General features: G+C 43.5%; 1 protein-coding gene across 9 annotated transcripts in view; it reads left to right on the top strand.

Moving 5' to 3' along the window:
• RREB1 (ras responsive element binding protein 1) overlaps positions 1–22,987 on the top strand; it is a 118,686-nt gene extending 95,699 nt beyond the window's left edge. For 8 of the 9 annotated variants that reach the window (XM_021534642.2, XM_021534650.3, XM_077785869.1 and 5 more), the window contains 4 exons: positions 1,229–1,418; positions 2,968–5,707; positions 18,804–19,547; positions 21,666–22,987. In XM_021534642.2, coding sequence (XP_021390317.1) covers positions 1,229–1,418; positions 2,968–5,707; positions 18,804–19,547; positions 21,666–22,171 — 4,180 coding nt within the window. In that variant the 3' untranslated portion in view covers positions 22,172–22,987. The remainder of the gene's footprint in view (positions 1–1,228; positions 1,419–2,967; positions 5,708–18,803; positions 19,548–21,665) is intronic. The other variant, XM_021534700.3, reaches the window with a different exon arrangement.
• The last annotated feature ends 1,494 nt before the right edge of the window (positions 22,988–24,481 follow it).

The following is a 24,481-nucleotide window of genomic DNA, read 5'->3' as shown; positions in this document are numbered from 1 at the left end:
AGGGAGGGGGTGGTTTCAGGATTTTGTAAGAAGTCATTTCTAATTGCAGGATGTTTTTTTAATGAGTAGGCACATGTCCTTTTCCTTGATGTAGAGAGCAAAGACAGTGTGGGGAAAACCAAGGCCATGGGCAGATGTGAAAATTCCTAGTGCATGTAATATTCTCACTGACAAAATCTGACTGCCTCACATCCACTGGTGTTTTGCTTCTGGGAAACCCACGCTTTGGCTGGGAGCTGGACCTGTAACCATTAAGGAGATTGAGGCTGAGTTAAACTGTGTGTCACTTATTGAACGCAGAGTGGACATGACCTGTCATGCTCTAGAGCTCACATACCAAATATTTTAAAGGCAATAGGCTTTGTTGATGTGTTCACCAAATGTTGCTGCATAGGCCTTTCTGCCTGCAGCATAGCTTTGATTGTTTAATGCAGTGTTTTATGTGAGAAACCCTTGTTTAGCTGAATTTAGGATTTGAGAATTTAAGAAAAACAAAAAATCATAGCAATAAAGTGTGGGTAGGAAAAGCCAGTGCTTCTGCATTTTTCTTCAGGGCAAACTGGCTGTGAAGGGGGTATAAAAGTGTCAGAAGTGTTGAACCTGTTTCAGGTCTTCCTCCTTTGTACCTTTCTCCCATTCAAGGAGCAGTAGTTTTCAAATGGTCTATTTCTCATAACAGCTTTTAGAAATGCCAGTGAAAGTAGATGCAAAAGCAGTGTGATGAAGGTTCACACACAGGTATTAGAGTGGTGTGCAATAGTATGTTTTAAGTAGTGGATATGAAAGGTGCTGCTTTTATATTTTCTTGCTACTTAGGTCAGATTTAGCCTCTCCTTGTCACTGATTATTTTTTAAACGTTGTTTATTTTAACAGGACTTTTCAGTAAAAATGAAATGGTGTAAGGCCGTTGAAATATTTTTCGTTGGACAATGAAAAGGTTTTCAGAAGGCTGTTATCTCAGCTGCCATTCTACCATCTGCCCATACGAGATTGTCAGTTCTCATATTCTTTAAACTTCCAGTGGACTTACTAGCCAGAAATTAGTAGAAAGTGGCTGTGACCAAAATGGCCTTTTGTGGTGATAGGTTTTGACACACTGTGGGTTTATTTTGCATTTAGCAAGTTCTTGGTATCATGGGCTGAGAGGAAGGAGGTGCAAGAAGAATGCTAGTTCTTAAGCTTGAAGCAGTCAGCAAGTAATTTCTGTTTTATTCCTCTCCTTTCCAGGTGTGACATCTGTTGTATCACCTTTCGTACTCATCGGGGCTTACTGCGCCATAATGCAGTTATCCACAAGCAGCTTCCCAGAGATCCCATGGGAAAGCCTTTCATTCAGAACAACCCTTCAATTCCAGCAGGCTTCCACGACTTGGGATTCACAGACTTCTCCTGTAGGAAGTTCCCCCGCATTTCTCAGGTACTTTCTGTTCTTGGTAGCTTAAGGTGCCAGCTATTTCAGTGCATATCTGATGAGGTCATTGGAAGATTCATCCTGCATGAATATTTTGTGGAAGGTACATCACCACTGTTTGTGTAGGCTTCAAACACTTTATGCCTCTCCCTTTTTCTTTTTTTTTTTTTTTTTTCATCTAAAGAATATTGGCACTGGGGGCTTTTTCACCATTACAGTGGATAACTATCAGTGTAAAGATACATAAAAAATTTTGAAGGAAAGGTTTGATCATGTTAGATCTTTACCCCTTTGAGCTTACCCAAAAAATCCTACATCTGAAATCAACAGGGAGTGCACATGGTAAGGAAGACATTATTTATTTTACTTTACTCTAACAAGGATGTAGTTGGGGTATGAAAGTTTTTAATATGAAGAACTTTGAGCAGTTGCCTTACTAACTAAACAGTGACATCTTCTGTGATTCTCTCACAAAACACGATATTTCTCATTTAAGGTTTGTGGGACAGTGGATAGGGAAAAGTCCAGGGAGGTAGTCTGTAAGTATTTTTCTGAGAGCCTTAAAGCTTTCTATTGGGCAGTATGATTCTTCCCTATGTCAAACCTTTCCTGCCTTAGTTTGCTTCTGAATGAAGCTTTATCTATTAAAAAAATCAACAGCACAATCCACCAGGACCATGCTTAGTTTCTGCACTTTTCTTGTTCTTCTGGGGTTAAAGCAGGCATTTCCAGCTCTTCTGGCTGCAAAAGGGTAGACTTGAAATTTGCTGCTGGGCCAGGGGAGCATGTAGGTATTTCTGTCAGTCTGTTACAGTTTTGGTATAAAACTTTAAAAATCAAAAGAAATAACTTTTTAAACAAAGTTTATTTCTTTTGTAATTAATTACAGACATTTAAAGTTATTAAGGGATTTGAATGTTGGTATTTTCCTTTTGTAATAATTTTGCTTGCACTGTGAGAGAAGATTTATGAAGTATTTAGAGTCTATAAAGATCTTGCCAGCCCTCTACTAGTATTTTTCTTGGGAGAATAAATGTAATCAGACTTCCCTAACCAAAACCCATTCCTTTAAGCTCTGAGTTTCATTGATCTGCTTTTGGGGAAATTTATTTTGGTTGGTTTACATCGGTTTGGCTTCTTGGATGCCTTTTTTTTTTTTGCTTCCTCTCCTCCTGGTTTCTTTGAAGTAGAGCTAAACAAGATAGTCTGCTGCCCAACTTCCTTGCTGTATTAGTATGCTGAGGCTCCTGTCCTGTCAATGACACGAGAGAAGTTTCTGACAGGGAAGTTTGGGATGGCAAAGAATTTGAAAGCCCGAATAGCCTTCTGAAGGAGTTTACCTTTATGAAGGGAACTTGTGGAGAATCAGCCCCTAAATTCAGATATACCCCTTAGGAGACTAAAGGGAATGTCTCTATGCCAGGTAGGTGGGGGCTGTTCTAAACCTCTTAACTTAGTCAGTGGAAGAGAGAATGAACTGTTTGTGTTTTGCAGCACCATGTGATGCCTTTCCAGTTTGAGATTCCTACTCTAAATATTTTTGCATGTCTTTCAGGTCTGGTGTGAAACAAATTTGCGAAGATGCATCAGTGACTTCCATCGATTTATTTGCGAGATGTGTAACAAGGCATTCCCCATGCTTTCGGCACTCAAACTGCACACAGAAACTCACGTGGTGGATCAGGGAAAAGACAAGCACAAGCCACAGTCCATGACTCCACCCAGTGAGAACCCAGACCAGAAAGCCTTCATGGCATCCTTGGGCCTACAGTACACCAAAGACATCAAGCCTGTCAAGCAGGAGGACAATACACAAGACGAGGTCCAAGAAATGCGGCTCAGAGCTCTGAAGAGTAACCTACCTCAGGAACCTGGCAGCACCAGTCTGCTCAGCCTCTCTCCTCTGGAAACTGCTTCCATGGGAGGGTCATTTTCAGTTCTTCCCCCTACAAAAGAAAACATAAAGCTTCTCTCGCTGCAGCCTTTCCAGAAGGGTTTTATTATCCAGCCTGACAGCAGTATTGTGGTGAAACCCATCTCCAATGAGTCTGCCATTGAGCTGGCAGACATTCAGCAGATCTTGAAGATGGCTTCTTCTGCTCCTCCTCAAATCAGTCTTCCTCCACTTTCTAAGGCACCTTCTGTCCCTGTGCAGTCTATTTTCAAGCATATGCCACCACTGAAGCCAAAGCCTTTGGTAACACCCCGAACAGTTGTCGCAACCTCTACACCTCCTCCTCTTATCAGTGCCCAGCAAGCCTCCCCTGGCTGCATCAGCCCAAGTCTCCCACCTCCCCCTCTGAGGCTGATCAAGAACTCGGTGGAGTCTGCCTCCAACTCTCATCTCCCCCAGCCAGGAGCCAAATCAAGTCCTTCCTCGCAGTTGCTCCTCCAACCCAAAGTAGAGCCTTTAATTCAGCATGAGATGAAGACGCAGCTGGAGCAGGACAGCATCATTGAAGCTCTCCTGCCTCTAAGTATGGAAGCCAAGATCAAGCAAGAAGTCACAGAAGGAGACCTCAAAGCCATCATCGCAGGGGCAGCTAACAAGAAGACCCCGACCATGAGGAAAGTTTTGTACCCCTGCCGTTTCTGTGACCAGGTGTTTGCCTTCTCTGGTGTCCTGAGAGCTCACATCCGTTCTCACTTAGGTATTTCCCCATATCAGTGCAACATCTGTGACTACATCGCGGCTGACAAGGCAGCGCTGATCCGGCACCTGCGGACGCACAGCGGGGAGAGGCCTTACATCTGTAAAATCTGCCACTACCCATTCACAGTGAAAGCCAACTGTGAGAGGCACCTGCGAAAGAAGCACCTCAAAACGACCAGGAAGGATATCGAGAAGAACATTGAATATGTCACCAGCAATGCTGCAGAGATGGTGGATGCCTTCTGCTCCCCAGACACGGTGTGCAAGCTGTGTGGAGAGGACCTGAAGCACTACCGGGCCCTCCGCATTCACATGAGGACGCACAGCGGCTGCCAGAAGAAGAAGCCGTTTGAGTGCAAGGAGTGTGGCACGGCCTTTTCGGCCAAGAGGAATTGCATTCACCACATCCTCAAGCAGCATTTGCATGTGCAGGAAAAGGAGATTGAGAATTACATCTTAATGGTGGACTGCAGTGCCCAGGAAAGCCAGACAGATCCTTCTTTATTGGAGGACAGCACTTATATGGACCACAAGCCCATGACGCCTTTCCTGGAGCCACAAAACGGCTTCTTGCTGGGAACATCATCTCACATTTCCATCAAACGTGAACCTGTGGGCAACTTTCCCATGGATTTTGATGAGCCATTAGATTTCTCTCAGAAGAGCAAAAGCCTGAGTGCTGTGCAGGTGAAGCAGGAGAACTTGTTCGGTTCATCTCTGTCCCTTTATGACTGTTCCATGGAGCCTATTGATCTGTCCATCCCCAAAATCCTGAAGAAGGATAAAGATGATGTCACCTGTGAAGCCAGGAATCAAGAGTTGGCTGCTTCTGGGAACAGTGATAAAGCCTATAACTGTCTGCAGTGTCCTTTGGTTTTTGGTGCCAATGGGAACTCAGAAACAAACCGGGGTGTCAGACATCCCCAGCCACTGAAAGGTTCATTGCATTTGACTGTCCCGATCATTTCCCCGGCTCTCCCTGGCAATTCTGCCTTGCTGAGACCCCTGAGGCCTAAACCACCACCACCACCTCTCTTGCCAAAGCCTTCAGTAATGAAAGAGCTGCCACCATTGGCTTCCATTGCACAGATCATTTCTTCTGTGTCTTCTGCTCCCACTTTGCTGAAAACGGAGGCTGCAGACGCCAGTCCCAAGGCAGTGAGCAGCTCCACTGGGTGTGACAAATCAGGGAATGCCAAAGCTAAAGTGACAATCGTGACCACCGTTCAGAGAGACCCCAGCCTGCCCAGTGACCTGTCTCAGGCTTGTGATCCGGAGCAGTCTCCCGTTGCTGATGCTGGGTTGACTAAGAAAAGAGGTAGAAAGAAAGGAACGAAAAATAAGCCCAAATTTAGCAGTAGTGTGGATCTGGAGTCAAGTGGGGAATTTGCCAGCATAGAGAAGATGCTGGCTACCACAGACACTAACAAATTTAGCCCGTTTCTGCAGTCCACTGACAATTTCAAGGAAGAAAGTGGCAGAAATGGAACAAGTGAGGATGAGAAGGAAACTGCCAAGGATAAGCTGCTGAGAGGGAAGAGAAACGCTTACTCAGACTGCCTGCAAAGTATCCCCTGTCCTTACTGTCCTCAAGTCTTTCCATGGGCGAGTGCCCTGCAGCGGCACATGCTCAGTCACACGGGTAAGAGTGCTCTGTGCTCACAGTAGTTTGTAGGCTCTGAGGTAGTTCTCCATGGAAGGGCCTCTCTGTGGAGGAATCTTCCTTTCTTCTAATGTTTGAGTTGTATTCTTCTTTATTATTTTACTAATCCCTAGGTGTTGCTGTTGCAACAGTAATGGTGGTGGTAGATTTTTCAGAAATAGAATAATCCCAGTGTCTTTGAGTATCAGAGGGTAAATAAAACCATTAATACCCATTGTGACTTCAGTGGCATAACTCAGTGTAGCTGGAAAGAGGCTCAGGTTTCAGTTGTTCTGTTATAATTGTCTTGTCTTGAAGGGGAACGTGTGTGTTGAATATTTAATTGTGCGGTATGTGGTTTATTTGTCTGTTTCTGATGGCTGTTCTTCGGCATCAGTAATGATAAAAAACATCTCTAAAAATGAGAGACAGTAAGTGTAGAACTGGGGCCGGAAAATAATATCATATAGTGCTTAGCATTTTTTTTTCCTTGCGGTGACTTTTATTTAACAGATCAAAGGAGAATGTGAGAAACTGCTCATCCTGAGCATTATGTAATAGTTTGCCTCTAGGAAGTATTTCTCCTCAGAGATAGACAACTAAAGGTGGGCACATGCCCTAAGGTCTGGAGATGTGTATGGAATCTCTAGCATTGTGCTGCTATGTAAGTAACCTCAGACCTGGTGTAAACAAAAGAAGGAATTGATTGGGTAGGGAGGTTTATTCTAGGTCTGGGGTTATTTTTTGTTCTTTACTATAAAGGAAATACTGCATTGAATGCTGTGCTGATTTGAAGTTCCCTCATTCTTCCACCCACACTGTAATAAAGTAATTAGTAGATTCTCATCCTGCTCTGGAGGGAGAGGGCAAAGCTTTACTTGCTGTTGTGCCCTTTAAAATCAGTCACAATTGTTGATGCTTATTCATTATGCATCTCAGCTCCTAGCATAAAGAAAAAAAAGTAGGGATTTTTATAAGAAACATAGGGGATTTGAGTATGGCCTTAAAAAAGTTAGCTTTTTTTGCTGCATTTTTTTTTTTTTAAGAGAATGAGGTTTCCTGAAATGACTGATTCATGTCTGTGCTAAAGAGGGAAACTTGAAGAGGTAAAAGAGGTTAGCTGAGGGGTTTAAAGGGAATCTGAGCTGTGGAGCAGTCCCTATTACAGTTTGCTTTGGGTGACACGAGGACATAACTTGCAAGGTATCAGTGCAACAGTGAGGCTATTGTTTTCTGGTCCACAGAGAACAAATTATTTCATCTTATTAAGCATACAGTTTACTTTGTGGTGAAGGAGAATGCTTTACTCATATATCAATTGTTTTCCAACACCCTGGTCTAAAACAAAAAAAATACAAAGTTTCTGAAGAACTGTTCATGAGACAGAAGACAATGGAGAGGCTTTTCCCAGACTAAGAGGTTTGACCTGCTTATTGATGGCAGACTTCCAAGGTAGCAGCATTGGTGTAAACCCTTAATGAAGACAGGAAAATTCACTCAGCCATGAATTACACTGGTAAAACTTGTCTCCCTTATGACCACCAGGCTTGGAAGGAGGTACTGTCCTTTTAGAAAACCTATGCTGGAATCTCCACAAGGAGACAAGCAACTGTGGCCATAACAGTACTAAATCCTTGCCACAGATACAGGATTTTTGGTGATACGACAGCAGTGGCAGTAATCACACTCCAGTTGGTGCTCTGGCAGTGGTAATACTGAGCTCTTTTCTAATCATCATCTCTGTATTGAGAGACTTGTTTCTGCAGGACCACCCCACAGCGAGCTTTGGCTGGCCTTGGGGCATCTGTCTTCAGATGGCATGAGTGTTTTCTTTCTAAACTGGTAGTTTCCAGCAGCTCCCCTGTAGCAGCAGTGTCCATGAGGCTTACTGGAGGCAAGCAGGAGAGCTAAGCTGGGAAGGAAATTTAGGCCAGGGAGGTGGTGCCAAAGCAAGCCTGAGGATGCATTCAGGTGGAGCGAGCCCTGTGTTTTTGTGGTGGGTGTCAGGTGCTGGTGGCATACAAGGAGTTGGCAGCTTTGTGGTAGATGCAGCAGTTCGTTGGCTTTATCTTCTGGATGGGCAAACTGGTTTTCTTGTGGAGAAATCTACAGTGTTGTAGTACAGCACAGCATTCCTATCCGCACCTATTGCACTGGCAGATAGCTTGTGTCTCGTCAGATATCTGGTTTTTAAAATTAGTTAAGAAAAAAATATATTTGCCAATCTTTGTGAAGAGAAAAAGGGAACTTTATTATTGTCTGTGCTTGATGGCTGTTTCCTGACCTAGACAGAGAAAGGACTAACAGGCTGACATGAATGGGATAGATGAGAGTCCTGGTGATCTGCTCCCAAACTGCATGTGTTGGGTATGTGATCCATAGGTAATCACAGCAGGCAAGCTGACTGTTTAACACTGCTATCAAAAAAACCCAAAACCCAAAGTAGTTGTTTGAGCTAAAAAGCAGCACCTAGCTCTTCTGTGTCTATTTGTAGGAAAGTTGTTATTGACGTAATTCATGTAAGTGGTCTAAGTTAGGATGAGGAAAAGGTATATAATTTTGAGCATTTAAGTGCTGTCCATGTGTTATGAGTTTTGAACTGCTGCATCCATACAGACATTAGAAGATTTTTGCAAGTCTGTCTTTCATGTTCAATGAAATTTTAACACAGAGGCCACCTTCCATGTGGTGTCAAGATCATATTTCTCTTTTGTGAAAGTCCAAAGATGCACGTGCTACCAGTGTCCCACATCCCTCATGCAACCAAAGTGTCTCTCATGGAAGCTTTTGCCCTGCTTATCCTTGCCTCAGCACCACTGTGTGTTTGTTCTTTTTTATAAATTCAAAACCATTTCCATGAAGAAGCATACACCTTCCTCAGTGGATTTTTATTTAATGATGAGCTCACAAGTGGGACACTGGGAATTTGGCATAGCTTGGTTTTATACAGTCCCTAATACAGTAGCTGTGTTTTGTTTGAACATGCTTGAACACTTGCTTTTAATACTTTCTTGATGTCTTTAATGTATAATTTACTTTTCTAGGTTCAACTCGGTTTCCTTTTTTTTCTTTTTTTTTTTTTTCCTCTTCCCTGCTGCTCTTGACTTTTTAGATTCTCAGAATCATGACTAAGATGTGCCCTGCAGGTGATGCAGTTGGTTTTGCTCCTTTTATAGGATGCAGCTCAGACTAGGTTCAGTATAAAATTACACTAATGGTTGTTTTTAACCACTAGTATGTTATAGATAACCAAATCTGTTTGCAGAGAATATTTTCAGGGGGTTACTGGCAGGTCTTATTTGGCCCAAGATTACATTTTGTAAAAAGTGAGATTTAATAGCAGAGGACGTTTTTTGCTTTGGTTTTGTTTTGGTGCTACAACAGGAACAAACCATACAAGGAAATGTCTATAAACAAAATAAAGGAATAAATAAATAGAAAACTCTTTACATCTAGTCCATGAACCTGAATGTTTCCTGTTGATTGGAATTACAAGTCACCAAAAAAAAAAGGACTTTGAAGCATTTATATTCTTTGCTTTTATGATTTAAGTCAAAGTAAAATTGTAAATACCTTTACTTTGCAACATATCTAGTTACCACAGTAAATAATGTGTTTCTGCTAGGACAGCAGTGGCAGGAGATACCCTGAGGACTGATCTTACGTGCTTTGCTTATTCACGTGACCCTTTATACTGAAAAAGACATTCTTCAAACAATTGGCTACTATGAAATGTCCAGACTAGGCTAGCCATGCTGTGCTGCTAACCAAAATTTACAGTCAGTGCCAAGTCAATATTTAGGCACAGATGTACTTTAATACAGGCCATGACTATTCATATGGAAAAATTTATAAAAAAATCAAATCACATTGACTTTTTAGGTTATATTCCAGTGAGTAAGTGTATTTTATCAGAAGAGCAGTTGCCTTTAAGGGACAAATACAGAAGGCAGAGAAAACTTCTTTTTTTGAATTGTTCTGGTTTTGTGCTTTTGAAGGTGACATTTTTGGAAGGCATTGCAACTTCAGGTGGGAGGATTAGAGTTTTCACAGTAATTTTTGTTTTGGTTTTGAGACCCCCAGCTAGGACATCTGTGTGGGAAGAAGTATATTTTATCTGTTGCAAATATTGGTCTGTGTGACAAATATTTGATTGATACAAACATTTTGAAGGCTGAAAATATGAGAAAATTGTGACCTGAGATGCAGGTTGAGTTTCAAGTAATTAATCCTCAGCTAATCCTGTCATTGCTTGCTTGAAAAGAAATGTGGAAAGGAATTGGGCTACCATGAAGCAAAAGGATTTCTGCTCGACTTTGAAGTTTTGTATTTGCATTGTGAATGAAGCCAGATGGAAGTGCAAAAAGCAGTGATATTTGTAGCCATAAATTTATGGTTGAATTATCAGGCATCTAAAAGGAAAGAGTTACTTGAAAGCCTACAAAAAAGCAGTACCATGATGCATCTAAAAAGTTGTGTTGAGACTGGAAGAAAATGAAGAGAAAGAAACAGTTCCTGAGATGTCTGTGAGATGCAGGGAATCCCTGGTACAGGTTGAGATGTTAACTAGCACAGAACCAACTTTCAGAAGATGAAAATGAAAGAGATACCCACAATGTTGTATCAAAGAGGCTGCTGGCTGTGGCAGGGGTTGGGTGGTGTGTGTGTGTTTTCAGAGGTTTTGGGTGTGAGGTGGAAGGTGGACAGAAGTTGATCTCCTTTTACAAGTAACTATCCTCTCAATCTCTTTCTTCATCACAAAGATGTCTTGCAGGATTGCCTTCCTCATTGCACTGCATGATCCTGGCTTTTCCTGTGCTTAGTCCCCTCCCTGTTCTAGTAATTTAAATTAATTACAGACATTAAAAACTTTCTCCTAAGGTAAAATAATTTATTGCTTATTCAGCATATGGGCCTTGATTCCACTGAAGTCCGTGGAGAGATGCCCTGTGGCTTTGATGGAAATTGTGTCCAATTCACATAGGTGATAGGCATTTCCAGAGAGAGCCTGCTGTTGAGGAGCTTGCAGTTAGGATATTGTGGCTGGTCACCAAGCAGTAACAGAGGCAAAGAAAGGAAAAGCAATGACATTTCTTATTACACACAAGGGGGATATTCATACATTTTATCTTGCAACAGGCCAGGAGCCCTTCCCCTCTGAGATATGTGGTGTCATTTCTACCAAATCTAGCAGAATTTCTACAAACCTACCTGAGGAGAAATGTGCTTATACCCCAGCCTGTAAGGAAGAGGATGTTGGATCTCACAGTGGCACACACAGTTTTCCCACCTGTTTAGAACACCAAGGCCAAGTTGTACTTGATCAGGCTGAACGCTGCAGACAAGCAAAGCATGAGAATATGAGAAGTGCCCTTCCACATGGGAGCAGTGGTACTCCTGTCTCAAATGGTAGCAGGAGGATGTGCTCTTTTGTGTGAACAGCTGGACATGGCCACTTCCTCTGGCCTGTTGCTCTTAAAGCTCTATTAGGATCCCCAACTGCTTCATTGGGGTTGTGTGTTCAAGGGCACGTCCCGTTCGAGGGCACATCCTTACCCACTCCATTTATAACTTGTTTATGGAGCTGCTGTCTGCAGGTCCTTCCAGTTGTTTTGTGAACCTGCTGATGCAGTCTGGTTTTAGACTGCTGCTGCAGGCCAAGTCAGTGATCCTGGAGAGACATCAGCCACGGCTTTGAGTCCTCTCACCTGGATGTACTTGCCAGTACTATACTCAGCATCACAAAGACAGGGTTTAGATTGTTTTACCTTGTGTTAATCTGCATTGAAGCTCACCTGCCATCATACTGCCCCCTCTGTCTTGACAGTAGTGAAAGAGATTGGCTCTCAGATCATGCAAGACTCCATTGTAGGCAGGTAAGTGGCATTTAGCCAGAAGGGAGGAGCTGACACAAAACCAAGGGTGAGCACAGTAGCTCTGGGTTTACTGTGCTGACCAAATGGGATGGGCACAAGAAGGAAGCTCAGCAGATGGTGGTACATGTCCCTTGCCTGAAAACTGCTTGCACAAGGGAGCTGTTGCTGTAACTTATTCACACCTCCAGTACAGATGGTGTCACTTTGTGTCACTTTGAGTTGGTTTCATGGGAGAATTGTTTGGAAGGAACAAACTTAAAAGCAGCAAGAAGTTGGTTCTGTGCGTCAAGGTAGTTAAAATTACAAATGAGTTATTTCTCTCAACCTCAGAGTAGCTGCTGATCAAATTGCATAGAATGTGCATAGAATTTTTCTCTTACATCCCCATGCACTAGTTTGTTTGGGAAAGTCTGCTGTCTTGCCAGCCTCTCTCATCCTTTCTGCTTCTTTTAATACGGCAGGTTGCCTTGCAGTGGTTCAAATGTGGTAATACAGGTCTCGGTACTAGTCTGGCATTGCAATCTGCCATGCTGGGGACCTGTTATGACATGGTTTGATCTTGCCTATCATGAAGAGACCGAGCTGCCTCGTTACCATGTTAACAGCCTGTAATTTCAGAGGGCTGTAGCACGGTGTCTTTGGTGTCACGTGGGCCCATCCTGCCTATGCAGACAACAGATGGCTACAGCGTAAGAGAGAAGGACTCGTGTTATGACATGATCCCCTTGGAGAACAAAAGTCTGCAGGAAGGGTTCTGAAAGTGCTTGCCTCTGACAATTTTCATGGCAGAATAAAACTGAAATGTCCTATTTGACTCAATTGAAGACTTTTTTTATAGTTAGAGGGGTCCTAAAGCAGCTCAGCTGTTTGGTGGTATGAGGAGATAAGCATTTCTACAGCCATTGAGACAAGCACCGGTGCAGCACGTAGGGTGGGTAGGACTTGGGTGCAAGGTAGATGTTCTCAGCAGCCGGCGCCGGGCTGGTCAGAGTGGTTCAACCTGCCCCCGGCAGACAGAGCCTTGGGCCATGGTTGGATAACACAAAGCACTTATTGACAGTACTGGCTTGACCTGTTCCCAACTGTTCATCCCTGCAGCTGTAGCTGACCCAGCTGCCCCAAAAAATTAAAAGGGCAAGGGGAGGGACTGGTAGTCATGAGATCAGTTCCCGGATCTGGTTGTCAGTACAGCCCTAAAGGAGCACATTGATGCAGCTGAGGTGTGGAGCTGGCAGCATCTTCTGGGAGGCACTGGGATAGATGCTGTTGAAACTGGCTTTGTTGTCAGTGCTTTGTGTCTTCAAATAGCAGCTTTAGGCATCAAGGAGGGAGCCTGGATCCAATAGTGCACACAGTTAGTTACCACATGCACTTTATTGCACAGCTTTGTGTTTATAACTTGCTTCACCAAGCGGTGGTTAATCACGGTTCAGAATCATTCAACAACTTTGGACTTGTGGTCTCCCTCCATTGTCCGAGAAAAAAGGACTTCCAAATCCGTGGAAGTAAACTAAGAATTTGAAACTGTGGCTAGGTTTAAAATGAGGTGGTTTCTTTTGGTGCTGGCTATAAAAGGTGGGTAAGAAGCATGCTCGGGGCTCATGTGCACAGTCCTTGTGAGGGCTGTCCTTGGAAGTGTGTGGTCATCTGGATTTCACTGTATGCCAGAAAGAAAGGGAATGAAGGGAGATGTTTGGATGGTGTTTGGTCAGCCATAAATGAAGCAAAGCTTTAGGATGAGGTGTAAGACAGGAAGTGCAATTCAATAGAGTGTCACTGGGAACAAGTTTATAGAGGGTTTCTTTGGTCTTGTTTTAAACCAAAACAAAAACAGGATGGTGGTTTAGAACAGGATTCAGAGATGAGGAGGCTGTGTAAGTGATGGGGCTTGCTCATATCCTTGCTGCATGGAGAGGGAGGGAATGGTCTAAAGTGCCTAAAGCAAACTGAGTCTGTTACCCCCAGCTCACAGCAGTCAGACCAGCGGAGAGCTATCCTGGCAGAGAGGCATACAAAGAAAATGTGCAGCAGCTTAATGAATTGCCCACTCATGTTAAAGCAGCCCTGCCTTTGTCTCCTTAGGGCTGTCTTAATGCTCCCTTCTTGCAACAAAATACAGTTGACAGAGATGTGGGATAGGAATGGGGTAAGGGATTATCTCTTACATAATAGAGAAAGAGAACTTAATAAGGAAAGATCCCTTTTGTAAAGAGACTTGCCCCTAATGTAAGACAGTCTAACACAACTGCTCTGTGTTAACTAGGCAAATATTTGCAAAGTATACTTGACAGTGAATTTTCTGATTAGGATTTAGCAGAATTCATCTTTGGTCTAGATATCTGCCACACTGTGATCCCTCCAGAAATCATGTGAGCCCTGGGTAAAGTGGGGGACTTCTTCCAAACTGTTCTAGCTGTCTCTACCTCTGAACTACATTTGTGGGTATTTCTTAGAGGACAAAGGGCTTGAAATCATGTTTTCAGTGCCAGGCAAAGTTTTAACAGCTGCTCTAGAGCCAGAGCTCAAGGTAAACCAAGAGTTATTTGCTGCTGGGGTTGGCCTGAATGCTAGAACTGTTGTATGAAGATACTGAGGAGATAGTGTATAGCCTGCTGGCTGTATTGTCAGCTCTACATTAAACTGCCTTTCTGCTGAATGGTGCAGTCCATCTTAAGCTCAGTGTGTGGGTTTTTCCCCCACTCCCTTAAATGCAGATTCCCACATGGTAGGTGCAGTCAGAGCTAGTCCTGAAAACTTTTCTTGTGACTTCAGCTGCACTGTTGAAGGTACTGGGGAATAATACTGAGTGTCAAAGACAGAAAGTGTTTTTTCCCAGAATTGTTTTTATTTTCCCCAGACATATTAGGTTCCATTTACTGTAAATAGTCCTTTTCTAGCTTGAATATTTTCATTTCACAAGGCATGAAGGCACAACCAAAGCTCTCTCAACTTTTATTATTTAGAATCTTTACAATAAAAATGGACAAAGATAACACCCGGAATTTTTCAAATGGGTTCTGTGGGTTTAAAAGATATTCTCCAGTTCATGGATGGAATTAGAAACAGCATTGTGTGTGTGGGTCCAAAAAAATCCCAAATTTACTAGAACTGCTACCACCTAGTGGTGGCTGCCTCTCCCGTAAAATATAAAACAGGCTGGGGTTAATTCAGTTAATGTAGGAAAGATAGTAAATCATCAGCTCATCTGATTGATAATGCCAACTGCTTGTAGCATATCCCATTTCCAGTGGTCTGTTTGCTCCAATTTTGAGGATTATATATGTGATGAGTTTTCTAACTCTTCTCTTGGGATGTTAGGAGTGTTTGTCAATAAACACTTACATTAGCAACAAAATGTTTTTTGTTATATCCTGTTTTGTCTACTAACCTTGTAGCATCTCAAGCTCTACTCTCTATTCCACCATAGTTCCAGGAAAAAATAAAACCATGTGTAAAAAGAATTGTGCCAGCAAGCTCCCCACCTTGATCTGTATCTGCTCTTTCATCAGAAATTTTTCACATTTGGTGTCCCTCTTCATAATTTGGTTTGCATACATAGGAAAGCAGTTCCCTCCTCTTTCCTTCCACTGATAAAAGATAAAGTGGATTCTTCTGACTGGACTGACAGAAGACTGCAACTTGATTTGTAAATAGACTGTAGCAAAAGAGTCTTTCCACAGTTTGAAGGAAAATTATTTTGGCAATATCTATATAGTGGTTTCTTTCATGCAAGCAAAGTTTTTGGATTCTCAGATGCAGTCCTTGAGGTTTAGCTTATGAATATATTTCATGAGAAGTTATTTTTTTCCCATGAGCTGACAAGGCAGCAGCTGAGCTACCTGTGGTTTTTTGTCACCTTCTTCCCTATGTCCTTACCTCCCCGCTCTTCTCCTCTTTCTCCCTTATCCTGCACATCTTTTTTAACTTTGGTGTCAGAATTGAGATCTTCAGATAGTGTCACCTTCTTCTCTTCATTTTGGGGGAGTGACATGCTGGTTGCACATGACAAGGTAACGTGGTGCTCCCGTTGTTGCTGAAGAAGTGGCAGTGGGTGGGAGCCTTTACAAGTTGGATTTCTCTGCTCTTGTCCTCTTGATTCACCAAGTGTAAATTCTGTGGGATAACAAATGAACTGGAAAGCATTTTACAGCCTTAATAAGTGAAAAATGGGAAAGAGGCAAAAGAAACAGCAGGCCTTTCTTGTGCATCCTGTTTCTTTCACTGCCTGGAATTGACTGCTCTGCAACATAAATCAGCCAAATTCTGGAGATGGGAATTACCCATGTGAGAGGAGCTTAGTCTTGTTGGAGGGATATTGGCCCAGATTTGAAGGCTCAGTCAAAATCCTCCTCCTTCTGTAAGATACAAGCCTGATGGAGCTGTGTGGCCAGCAGGGTTTCTGTTGCTGCAGGGGCATGTAAGCAGGAAGAAAACAGTAGTGCAGGCCAGGCCTAACCTCTGCTGGGGTGGATGAAGCAGCTGCCAGTGCAAGACTACCCTTGCAGCCATCCCTTGCACAGCAGGAGAAGTCCCACACTGGACCTGGCTCGATTGTCTTCATAACCATTGTGTTTACCACACACCTTCACAGCTCCCCTGCTGCTATTCCAGTTCATTGGAAGCAGAACTGGGCTGATTCTCACCCATCCCCAAATAACCGGGATTTGTGCAAAGCAGCTCACATGTCACCAGCTGCAGAACCAACAGCACAGGTTGGAGATAACCTCAGAGCAGCTCAGCTAGTCAGGAATTGCTGCTTTATGTGAGGTACATGCATGAAGTTTCCTAAGGGGCCTGTGAAACTCCTTGATAAGGAAAAGGGAAGGTCCGGTTTGTGCAGGTGAGGAGGAGGAGCGCTCCCCCAAGCACATACAAATGTCCCTGGCATATCCCTGGCTATGTCGCTACCTCAGTTTTGAATGTTCCTTCAGGGGTGCCAGCTCCAGAGGAGCCTCAGAAGAGAAGGCCTGTGTACATTTGTGTTCCTAGGGTCTGCAGTGGGCTTTGCCCTTTGGGAAGGCACATTGTTTAAACTTAAGAATTTGTTTTTCTTGATGTAGACCTCATCTGTTTGCCTGTGCCAGTATATCACTTACCTGGGGACCACCTATCCCTTGAAGTGTTCTTCTCTTTTGCACCAGAAAATGTAGTTGCAGGCCACGCATGAAAGAACAGAATAACAGCTGGGAAGAAGCCCAGGGCACAGAGGAGAGGGAAGAAGGAGAGAGAGTTCAAGTACAATTCACTGAAGAATTAGTATACTATAAGAAAAATAATATATTTTTCAAAATACTAGAAGCAGAAGAAGAAGAGGTTATGGGAAAATTGGAAAATCATGAATGATACCTGACATTGAATGTTGAAGTTGGGACTTCTGTATTGAGAGTTTTAAGACATAATGGTTTTGGTTTGCTCTTACCTTGAGTGCCACCCATGGATATTCTCCTCACTCACTCTGCTTCTGATGTTTCATGGAAAAAAAACTTCCTCTGCATCCACTGTTTTCTGTTTGGTCAGTAAAGAGTTACAGAACATCTCTCTGGGTATGATTAAGAGGAGCTTTTCCCCATCATGGTTTCCTTGTGCTCTTCACTCATCTCCATTCCAAGAGAGCTCTCATGGTTTCCTGCCCCTCTCCCCAGTGAACCCCCTCTGTGCTGTGCTGGCAGCCTTTCTGTGGCCTAACAGCATTTCCTGACCTCACAGGGGATGAGACAGGGCAGCCCCCATCTGCTTTCAGACATCCCCATCCTCACATTCTGTGGCCTTACACACAGATTAGGGCTTGCTTTCGTGTTCTAACGGGCAGATAATTAGATGAGCAATGAACTTTGTGTAATCCACTGTCTGTGTAAACAGATCTGTTCTGATTAAAAGGTGAGATTGCTTTTTGTGATAGGTCACTGCTCCCCCTTAAACTCCCCCAAGAAAAAGTGTATCAAGAATTGCACACCATTAAGTGATCATTCGCTATCACCAGAAACACTGCTACACTTTGACATTTGTTTAATGGCCATGTATTATCACTAGTGAGAGGAGAGGGGGGCCAGTGCAAATCGTGTTGCAAGACTACGTTGAAACTAATAAGTGCCTGAGAACCATCTTATATTCTGTTTTTACTCCTTGCTAAGGAAAAAAACCCTGTAAGGGGAAATCTGGGCAGTTTGGAGACAAGCACATGTTGTACTGTGTCAAACAGAGAACTTGCACTGCTCTCCTAGGGTTTCTAAATCCCTGCAGTTACTGTGCAGATATCATTCTTGCAGATGAATGTTGAAATGCTGAGTGGGTTGTGGGCTCCCTTTGCTGCTGGTTGTCAATAAGCAGGAGGCGGGGTGGAGGACTTAAAGGAAAGTTTCAGCTTTCAGAAAGCACCACTTGAGAACTTTGTCCTGGAACAATTCCTGGGAAGTGGCACTGGGGATGCAGATTACATGCTGTGCATCAGCAGCAGCTTTGGCCTCTAGAGCCAGACCAGCTTACTTCCTATTTGCTAATACACTGTTTGTGTGGAGCTTGGGAGAGTACAGCTCCAGACCTCTGTTCTCCTTAAGCACCTTACCTGTTTCAGTTTTTTTGGACATATGTTACATCTTCAGCAATATTAGTGCTGCAGACAGGTAAGTAAGCAGAGGACACCATTAAGGACTTTATCTTAGGTAATTTTTGTCCTCTTGTGCAGTAACTTTGAAACAGCAAAGCCTGTTACTGTCCCTTGGCTTTACATTTTGATTCCAAGTGGCATATCAGAGATTCAGGTGTGGATGAACTTCCACATCTTCCACTTTCACAGTGTGTACTCATCTTTTTAAGCCAACTTTTGTGGTACTGTCTGCACCGACTATTCACATTTAGTTGTACCAGGTGGTTGCATGAGGCCTTTACATTTCCTTGGAAAAACATTTCCTGCTACACAAAAATTAGTTTGATGAATATGTGGGTTGTATATTATTTCAATCTATGTTCATGTTTTTCATACGCAAGTTTATTAGTAATATATCCATGTGTCTCTGGAATGGTCTATTTGTAATAGTGATCTCAGCTCTTTTTCAGTGTCTCAGCATGTTGTGTTCTCTGGTTAAAAGTGATTATACTAAAAATTATTTCAAGAAGCTGCTTGATCAGAAGCAATGCTCCTGGGTCCATATGCAGGCTCACTGCTGGTAGCTGGGAATCATCAGGGAGCATCCCACTGAAAGTTTCTCTGTGTTTCCTTGCAGAGAGCCAGGTGGATGCAGAGACACTAGCTACAGGAAACAAAGTCTTGAACCTGAGCTGTGGCGAGAAGGAGCAGTCAGAGGAAATGACAGAGCTACTAGAGAGTGAGCACGGCCCCAAGGAGGAGCAGAAGGCTGGTCCCCTTCTGGCAGAAGAGGATGCTGAAGAAAAAGTGGATGGATATGAAGAGGGCCCTGAGGAAGATTCTGTAAGTAACAAAAGTCTTGACCTCAATTTTGCCAGCAAATTAATGGACTTCAAGCTGGCAGAGAGTGACCAGAGTGCAGGCAGCAGTTCTCAGACTGAAAGGAAACATGCCTGTGACATTTGTGGCAAAACCTTCAAGTTTGCTGGCACTCTTAGCCGTCACAAAAAGGCCCACATTCGTGAGGACAGAAAGGATGAAAGGAGCAGTGAGGATGAAAGCAAAAGCATTCAGGATGATGCAGGAGCTCCCTCGATGCAGGACTCTGGTCTTGAGCAGGAAGAGTCTCCGCTGGACTTGAAGGTAGTGGAGTCTCCTGTGGACTTTGAGGCAACAGGAAAGGAGAATGAAGAGAGCGAAAGCATCTCTGAGGGGGAAGGCACAGAGAGAAAGTCCACTGAGAAGAGCAGTGATGACAAACCAAAGACTGATGGGGCTAAGAGTACTGCAAAAGCAGACAAAAGAAAGAAAGTCTGTACTGTGTGCAACAAGCGTTTCTGGTCTCTGCAAGATCTGACGCGACATATGCGGTCTCATACAGGTAAGAGGAGGCTTGAGGGCAGAATAGACCATGAGGTGTCCTGCCAGACTGAGGTGTCTGCTCTGGAGGTGCACGAATGCTGCTGGCACTTGAGGTTGGAGACACTGCTTTTAGTCCTAAAGGTATCTGCAAGGTGTCTTCTCTGCCCCAGTCCCCCATACTGCATAAAAAGTCTATGGAGGGAGCAAGAATTGCAGTCACTGCCTTATTTTCAACTTCTAAACTGTTTTTCCCCATGATTGCTTGCAGAGTTCAGAGGCAAGGGCAGGTGTGAGGTGTGGAGATCTCTGGACAGGTTCTGATTCCCTTCTTGCCATGTGTGTGTGGCTTAGTCCCAATATTTTGACCAGCAGTGGAGAAACTGTCAGGGTATCATGAGACTTCACCTATGAGTCAAAGTTTAGAGAGAGAGAGAGAAATCTAGTCTTGTCTGATGATCTGAGCCTAATATGGGTAACATGCTGGTGATGTGTGTGGCCTCCTGCTTGGGTGGAAGGCAGAGATCCAGTGGGCACTTGGGCAGGGAAGGTGGAACACAGGTAGTGAAACACTTGCCCAGTGACTTGACTGGGCAGTGGGATTGCTTTATTTGATAGGCAGATTGCAGAAGTGCCTTGCAAATGAGATGAAGCTATGAACCAGCTCAAAGGTGAATTAATCATTCATCCTTATTAATTATGTATTTTACCTGCCAGCAAGCTGCTCTGACGTTGGAAAACTGGTCCATTTTGACATTTTATGTCTTTTGAAGGTTCTCTTTGCTGAAGAAAAGATCTTTGCCATTGACAAAATATTTGTGCTGCAATTTACAGCGATTTTTAGAAAACTACACCAAAGAGTAATGCCTGAATAGCTTCAACTCTTCTAACTCATAAATATTCACCTATTGAGCGCAAAACTGACCTGTTTTCTTCTGCCATTGAGCTACAAATGAAACAAGACAGGTCCCATTCTAGTGCCTATTTTCATACAAGTGCAGAAGCTTCAGGGAAATGCTGATATCAAGTATTTACCCCCAAACAATGTGTGCCCATGAACATTTCCATACTCTCTGTTTTAATTGTTTTCATTGCATGCTTATTATTATTATTATTATATTATTGTGAGCTTTGCCAGTATGGTTTATTTTCTGTTTGTTTCTCTTTCTTATTTGACATTTGAAGGATGTTTTAACATAGAATAGGTGTGGAACAGGAACCTGGTGCAGTGCTTTCTTCAAATTGATAAATGTAACTATGACCTACCCCTACTGTCAGATCAATGTATTTTCAGCTGAGCATTTTGCACCAATGCTCTCGGTTGACTCTTCTCCTTGTCTTCACCTGTCCAACTATTTTGACAAAATATTGTCAGGTTGCACATTCTTATACTTTGGTTTTAATGTGTGAGGTTTTTTAAAGATACCTGTAAGGTTTTGGGATTTGTTTACTCAGAAGAGGAACATTTGGGACACACTGAAATATGCAAGAAACCCCTGCCTACCTACCGCGAGTCTCATTCTGATGCTCATTGGTGCAAGATGGTGTCCTGATGGAATTGTAGCACTGAAAAGTCTTTAAGAGGCACAGCTGGAAAGGGGGGACAGGCTGGGGTGGGACCTTTGGTTCTTCAGAGCAGATAGCACCTTGGGGCAGTATGCGTGGTTCATATTTTGCGAGAATTTTGTCTGTGGGGCTATGGCTGCTCTGTTTTCCAATGAGTTCCTGCTGAGGAAAGTATTCTCTCTCTCCACATGTGTCTGGGGCTAACCTGCAGCACATGGTGGGCTGGTTTCATAAAGAATTTTGAGGTCCAGAGATCAACTGTAAACTTCTTCCAGAAAAGTGGCTGACTAAATTAGGCAGGATGTTTATGGTCTTCCTCCCTCCTTAATGCAGGGCCTTGCCGAACTTGTAGACACTTAGTTCTGATGCTCCATTTGTGCTGTGGGCATTTACCTGTATTCCTGCTAGTACTCCATCAGCTAGTTCGCTAGTACAGAAGCCAAACATCTGCATAAACGTGACGTTCAATGGAGGTACTGAATTTCCAAAGTGCAAAGTGTTTCATGCTGCTTGAAGTAAGAGGGAGGCGCATGTGTGACCTCACGGCTGACTTTGTTTTGTCATTCTCTTCCAGGTGAGCGACCTTACAAGTGTCAAACCTGCGAACGGACCTTCACTCTGAAGCACAGCTTGGTCCGTCACCAGCGCATCCACCAGAAAGTCAAAAATGTCCGAAACCACGGGAAGGAGAGCGACAAGGAGGAGACGCAGTCGAGGTGTGGAGAAGACAGTGAGAACGAGTCCAGCCACAGCGGCACCAACCCCATCTCCGAAAGCGAGTGCGACTCCGCGGGGGGCGTCGATAGCCATTCGTCCCTCGTGGGGAGCCGGAACGAGGCCCTGGCCGGCATGGTCACGGACTCCCCCTGCGGAGAGGAGAGGAGCGGCGCCTGCCTCGCCGAGCCCACCAAGAGCACGCAGAAACACATGGCAAAAGACCAGGAACCGCGGGGCAGCTCCGAGCACGAGAGGCCCTCAGGTTTCATCCAGAACTTGCTGGAGATGCACAACGCTCCGTCTCCCATGAATCACATCCTGGCCTCTGCCGACAGCGCGCCTCAACTCTTGGGGGTGGAGTGACTTGCTAGGAGGTTGGACGCGTCTCAGCAGGCAAACTGAAGCCAGCAGAGCAAGGTTTCTGGAGTCTGGTTTTGGAAGAGCGACCGTACAGCTACGGGGAGAGAGTATGGCAGACTGGACATGGTGCCATATGCCTTTCAGTATAATAATGCAAGAGACTACAGTATATACTGATTTGAGTGCCTTACTACTTTATTAGATCTTTTGGTATTATAGATTTTTTTCAAAAATGATTTTAATATTTTAAAGAATTATTTGGAGAGGACCCTTTTTCATTTAAGCATTAATGTTACCTTTTGTATTGGTGTGCGTGAGCTTGTTCTTGTATATCTGTGATAGTCGCTGTGTTTGTTCTCTGAGCTGGAAATGGGGCAGTGGGGTGGGAGGCCCTTGGATACCATAGCCAATAACTGGAAGAAAAATGATGTGAATTTCATATGAAATATTCAGAGGAGATGCAGAGGAGACATTGATTTATTGGTTTTTTTTCTCAGTAGATGTTCTTGCATTTGCCACATGGTGGAGCATTAAGCCTGTTCCAGGCATGAACAACGTGGCAGTTGAAGGTGTTCAAAGTGATTCAAGCCAAAAGCAGGAAACACAAACGAATTTCAACCTCATGCATGTTTCCACTTTTCAGCATTAGAAGTGGTCTTTTTAAATCCTAGGGGTTTTTTCTGGCCGTCACGGACTGAGCGTGTATACAGAGATGAGTTACATAGCAACGTAACCTATGGAAATTATGCACCCGCTGTTACATATGTTTGATTTGCTTCAGTATATTATTATTATTATTATTATTTTATTATTATTTTATAAATCCATCAGTTCACTTGTCTCTGCAGTCAGCAGAAGCCAATGGGCAATATTTGCCCACGGAGATGCGTAGCGCAGCTTGGATCCCGTCTCGGAGTGTTCTTGACTCATCAGCTTTCACCAGCTCCTCCTCCTCCTGTTGTTGCAGCTCTTCTACTGTACTTTACATGAACCCCTTCCTCTGACCGGAGTGTCCCGCGGAGGCCAGCGAGGTACCGTGCCCGTGCGGGGCGCATCTCCCTCGCGGCGTGGGCGTGGGTGCGAGGTGCGACAGCGGGGCCGCGCGGGGCCCCGGTGCGTGAGAGAGGCTCCGCCGGTGCCACGGTGACCTCGCTGCCGTCACGTCGGTGACGGTCGCTCACAGAGCAAAGTTATTCCGTCTTCCAGTGGAAAGCAAGAGAGAAATGCGAGCCTTACCCTCGTCTTGCTTCTGTCGTGTTCTAAGAGCAAGAAAATACTACTGGTAATAAAACTACAGATATACGACATGTTAAAAATAAATAAAATAAATTTAAAAGAAAAAAAAAATAGAAATAAATTCTTCCTGAGATTTTGGGGTTGATGCTTGAAGACTTGAGGTGTGTGTCTAAATTTCGTATCAGTAATTTAACCCCTTTAATGCTGGCAGCTGGAATTACTCCATGTGGCTCCTGTTGCCGGCAACAGGTGACAGACGCTCCAGCCACCAATATTGAAGGGGTTAAACGAAATGTATCCTACTGTAGCTGTGCATTTTTAGGAGTGCCCAGCATTTTTGTTGTTCTTGTGTTGTTGTCGTTATTGTTGTTTGTTAATTGTCCTTCAGTCATGACCTCTGGGACAGACAGAGCCATAATAGCATTGCCGGAGCCTCACTGTGCTACTCCACCGCTGCAGCCCCCCAGCCCAGCCCGCACTGTGACCCTCCCTCCTTCCCACCGCAGAATCGCTTTTCCTGCTCTCACCAGACATGGAGGAAGTGGGCCTCGGACCCAGTCTATATTATATAATATATATCTATATATATATCTATATATTAAAAATTCTCGGAAAAATTTCTGGAGACTGAAATCTCACTGTCCAGAATTCAGAGGAAGAGAAACGTTCTTGAGTAATATTCTTGCAAATAGAATAAGAAAAAAATGGTTGAGGTATATGTGATTTCTATTTTTTTTTTGTTTGTTTTTTTTTTAATTTTTAAATAGGGATGTTTGAACCAGTTCAGAAACGAAGCTAACTCCAGATATAGATAAATCAGACACAACCAATGATTCATTTGAAACTCTACCCAGGTGCATTCTACTTAATGAAAACCAGTTCACGCATCCCTTAAATTGTTATTACTATTATAATTATAATAATAATTATTATTATTATTTTGGGTAATTTTTTTTGTTTTTGTAATTTTTTGTTTGTTTATTTTGGGGTTGTTGTTTTGTTGTTTTGGGTTTTTTTTCCGCAACTCTCCACACTAAACTGCGCAATACTGTGGGGGAGAAGCCATTACTAAACTAT

This window comes from Lonchura striata, chromosome 1 (genome assembly GCF_046129695.1).
Source record: "Lonchura striata isolate bLonStr1 chromosome 1, bLonStr1.mat, whole genome shotgun sequence".
Classification (NCBI taxonomy): domain Eukaryota; kingdom Metazoa; phylum Chordata; class Aves; order Passeriformes; family Estrildidae; genus Lonchura; species Lonchura striata.
The sequence above is the reverse complement of the archived record's forward strand: the minus strand, read 5'-3'. Positions and strand labels throughout refer to the sequence as shown.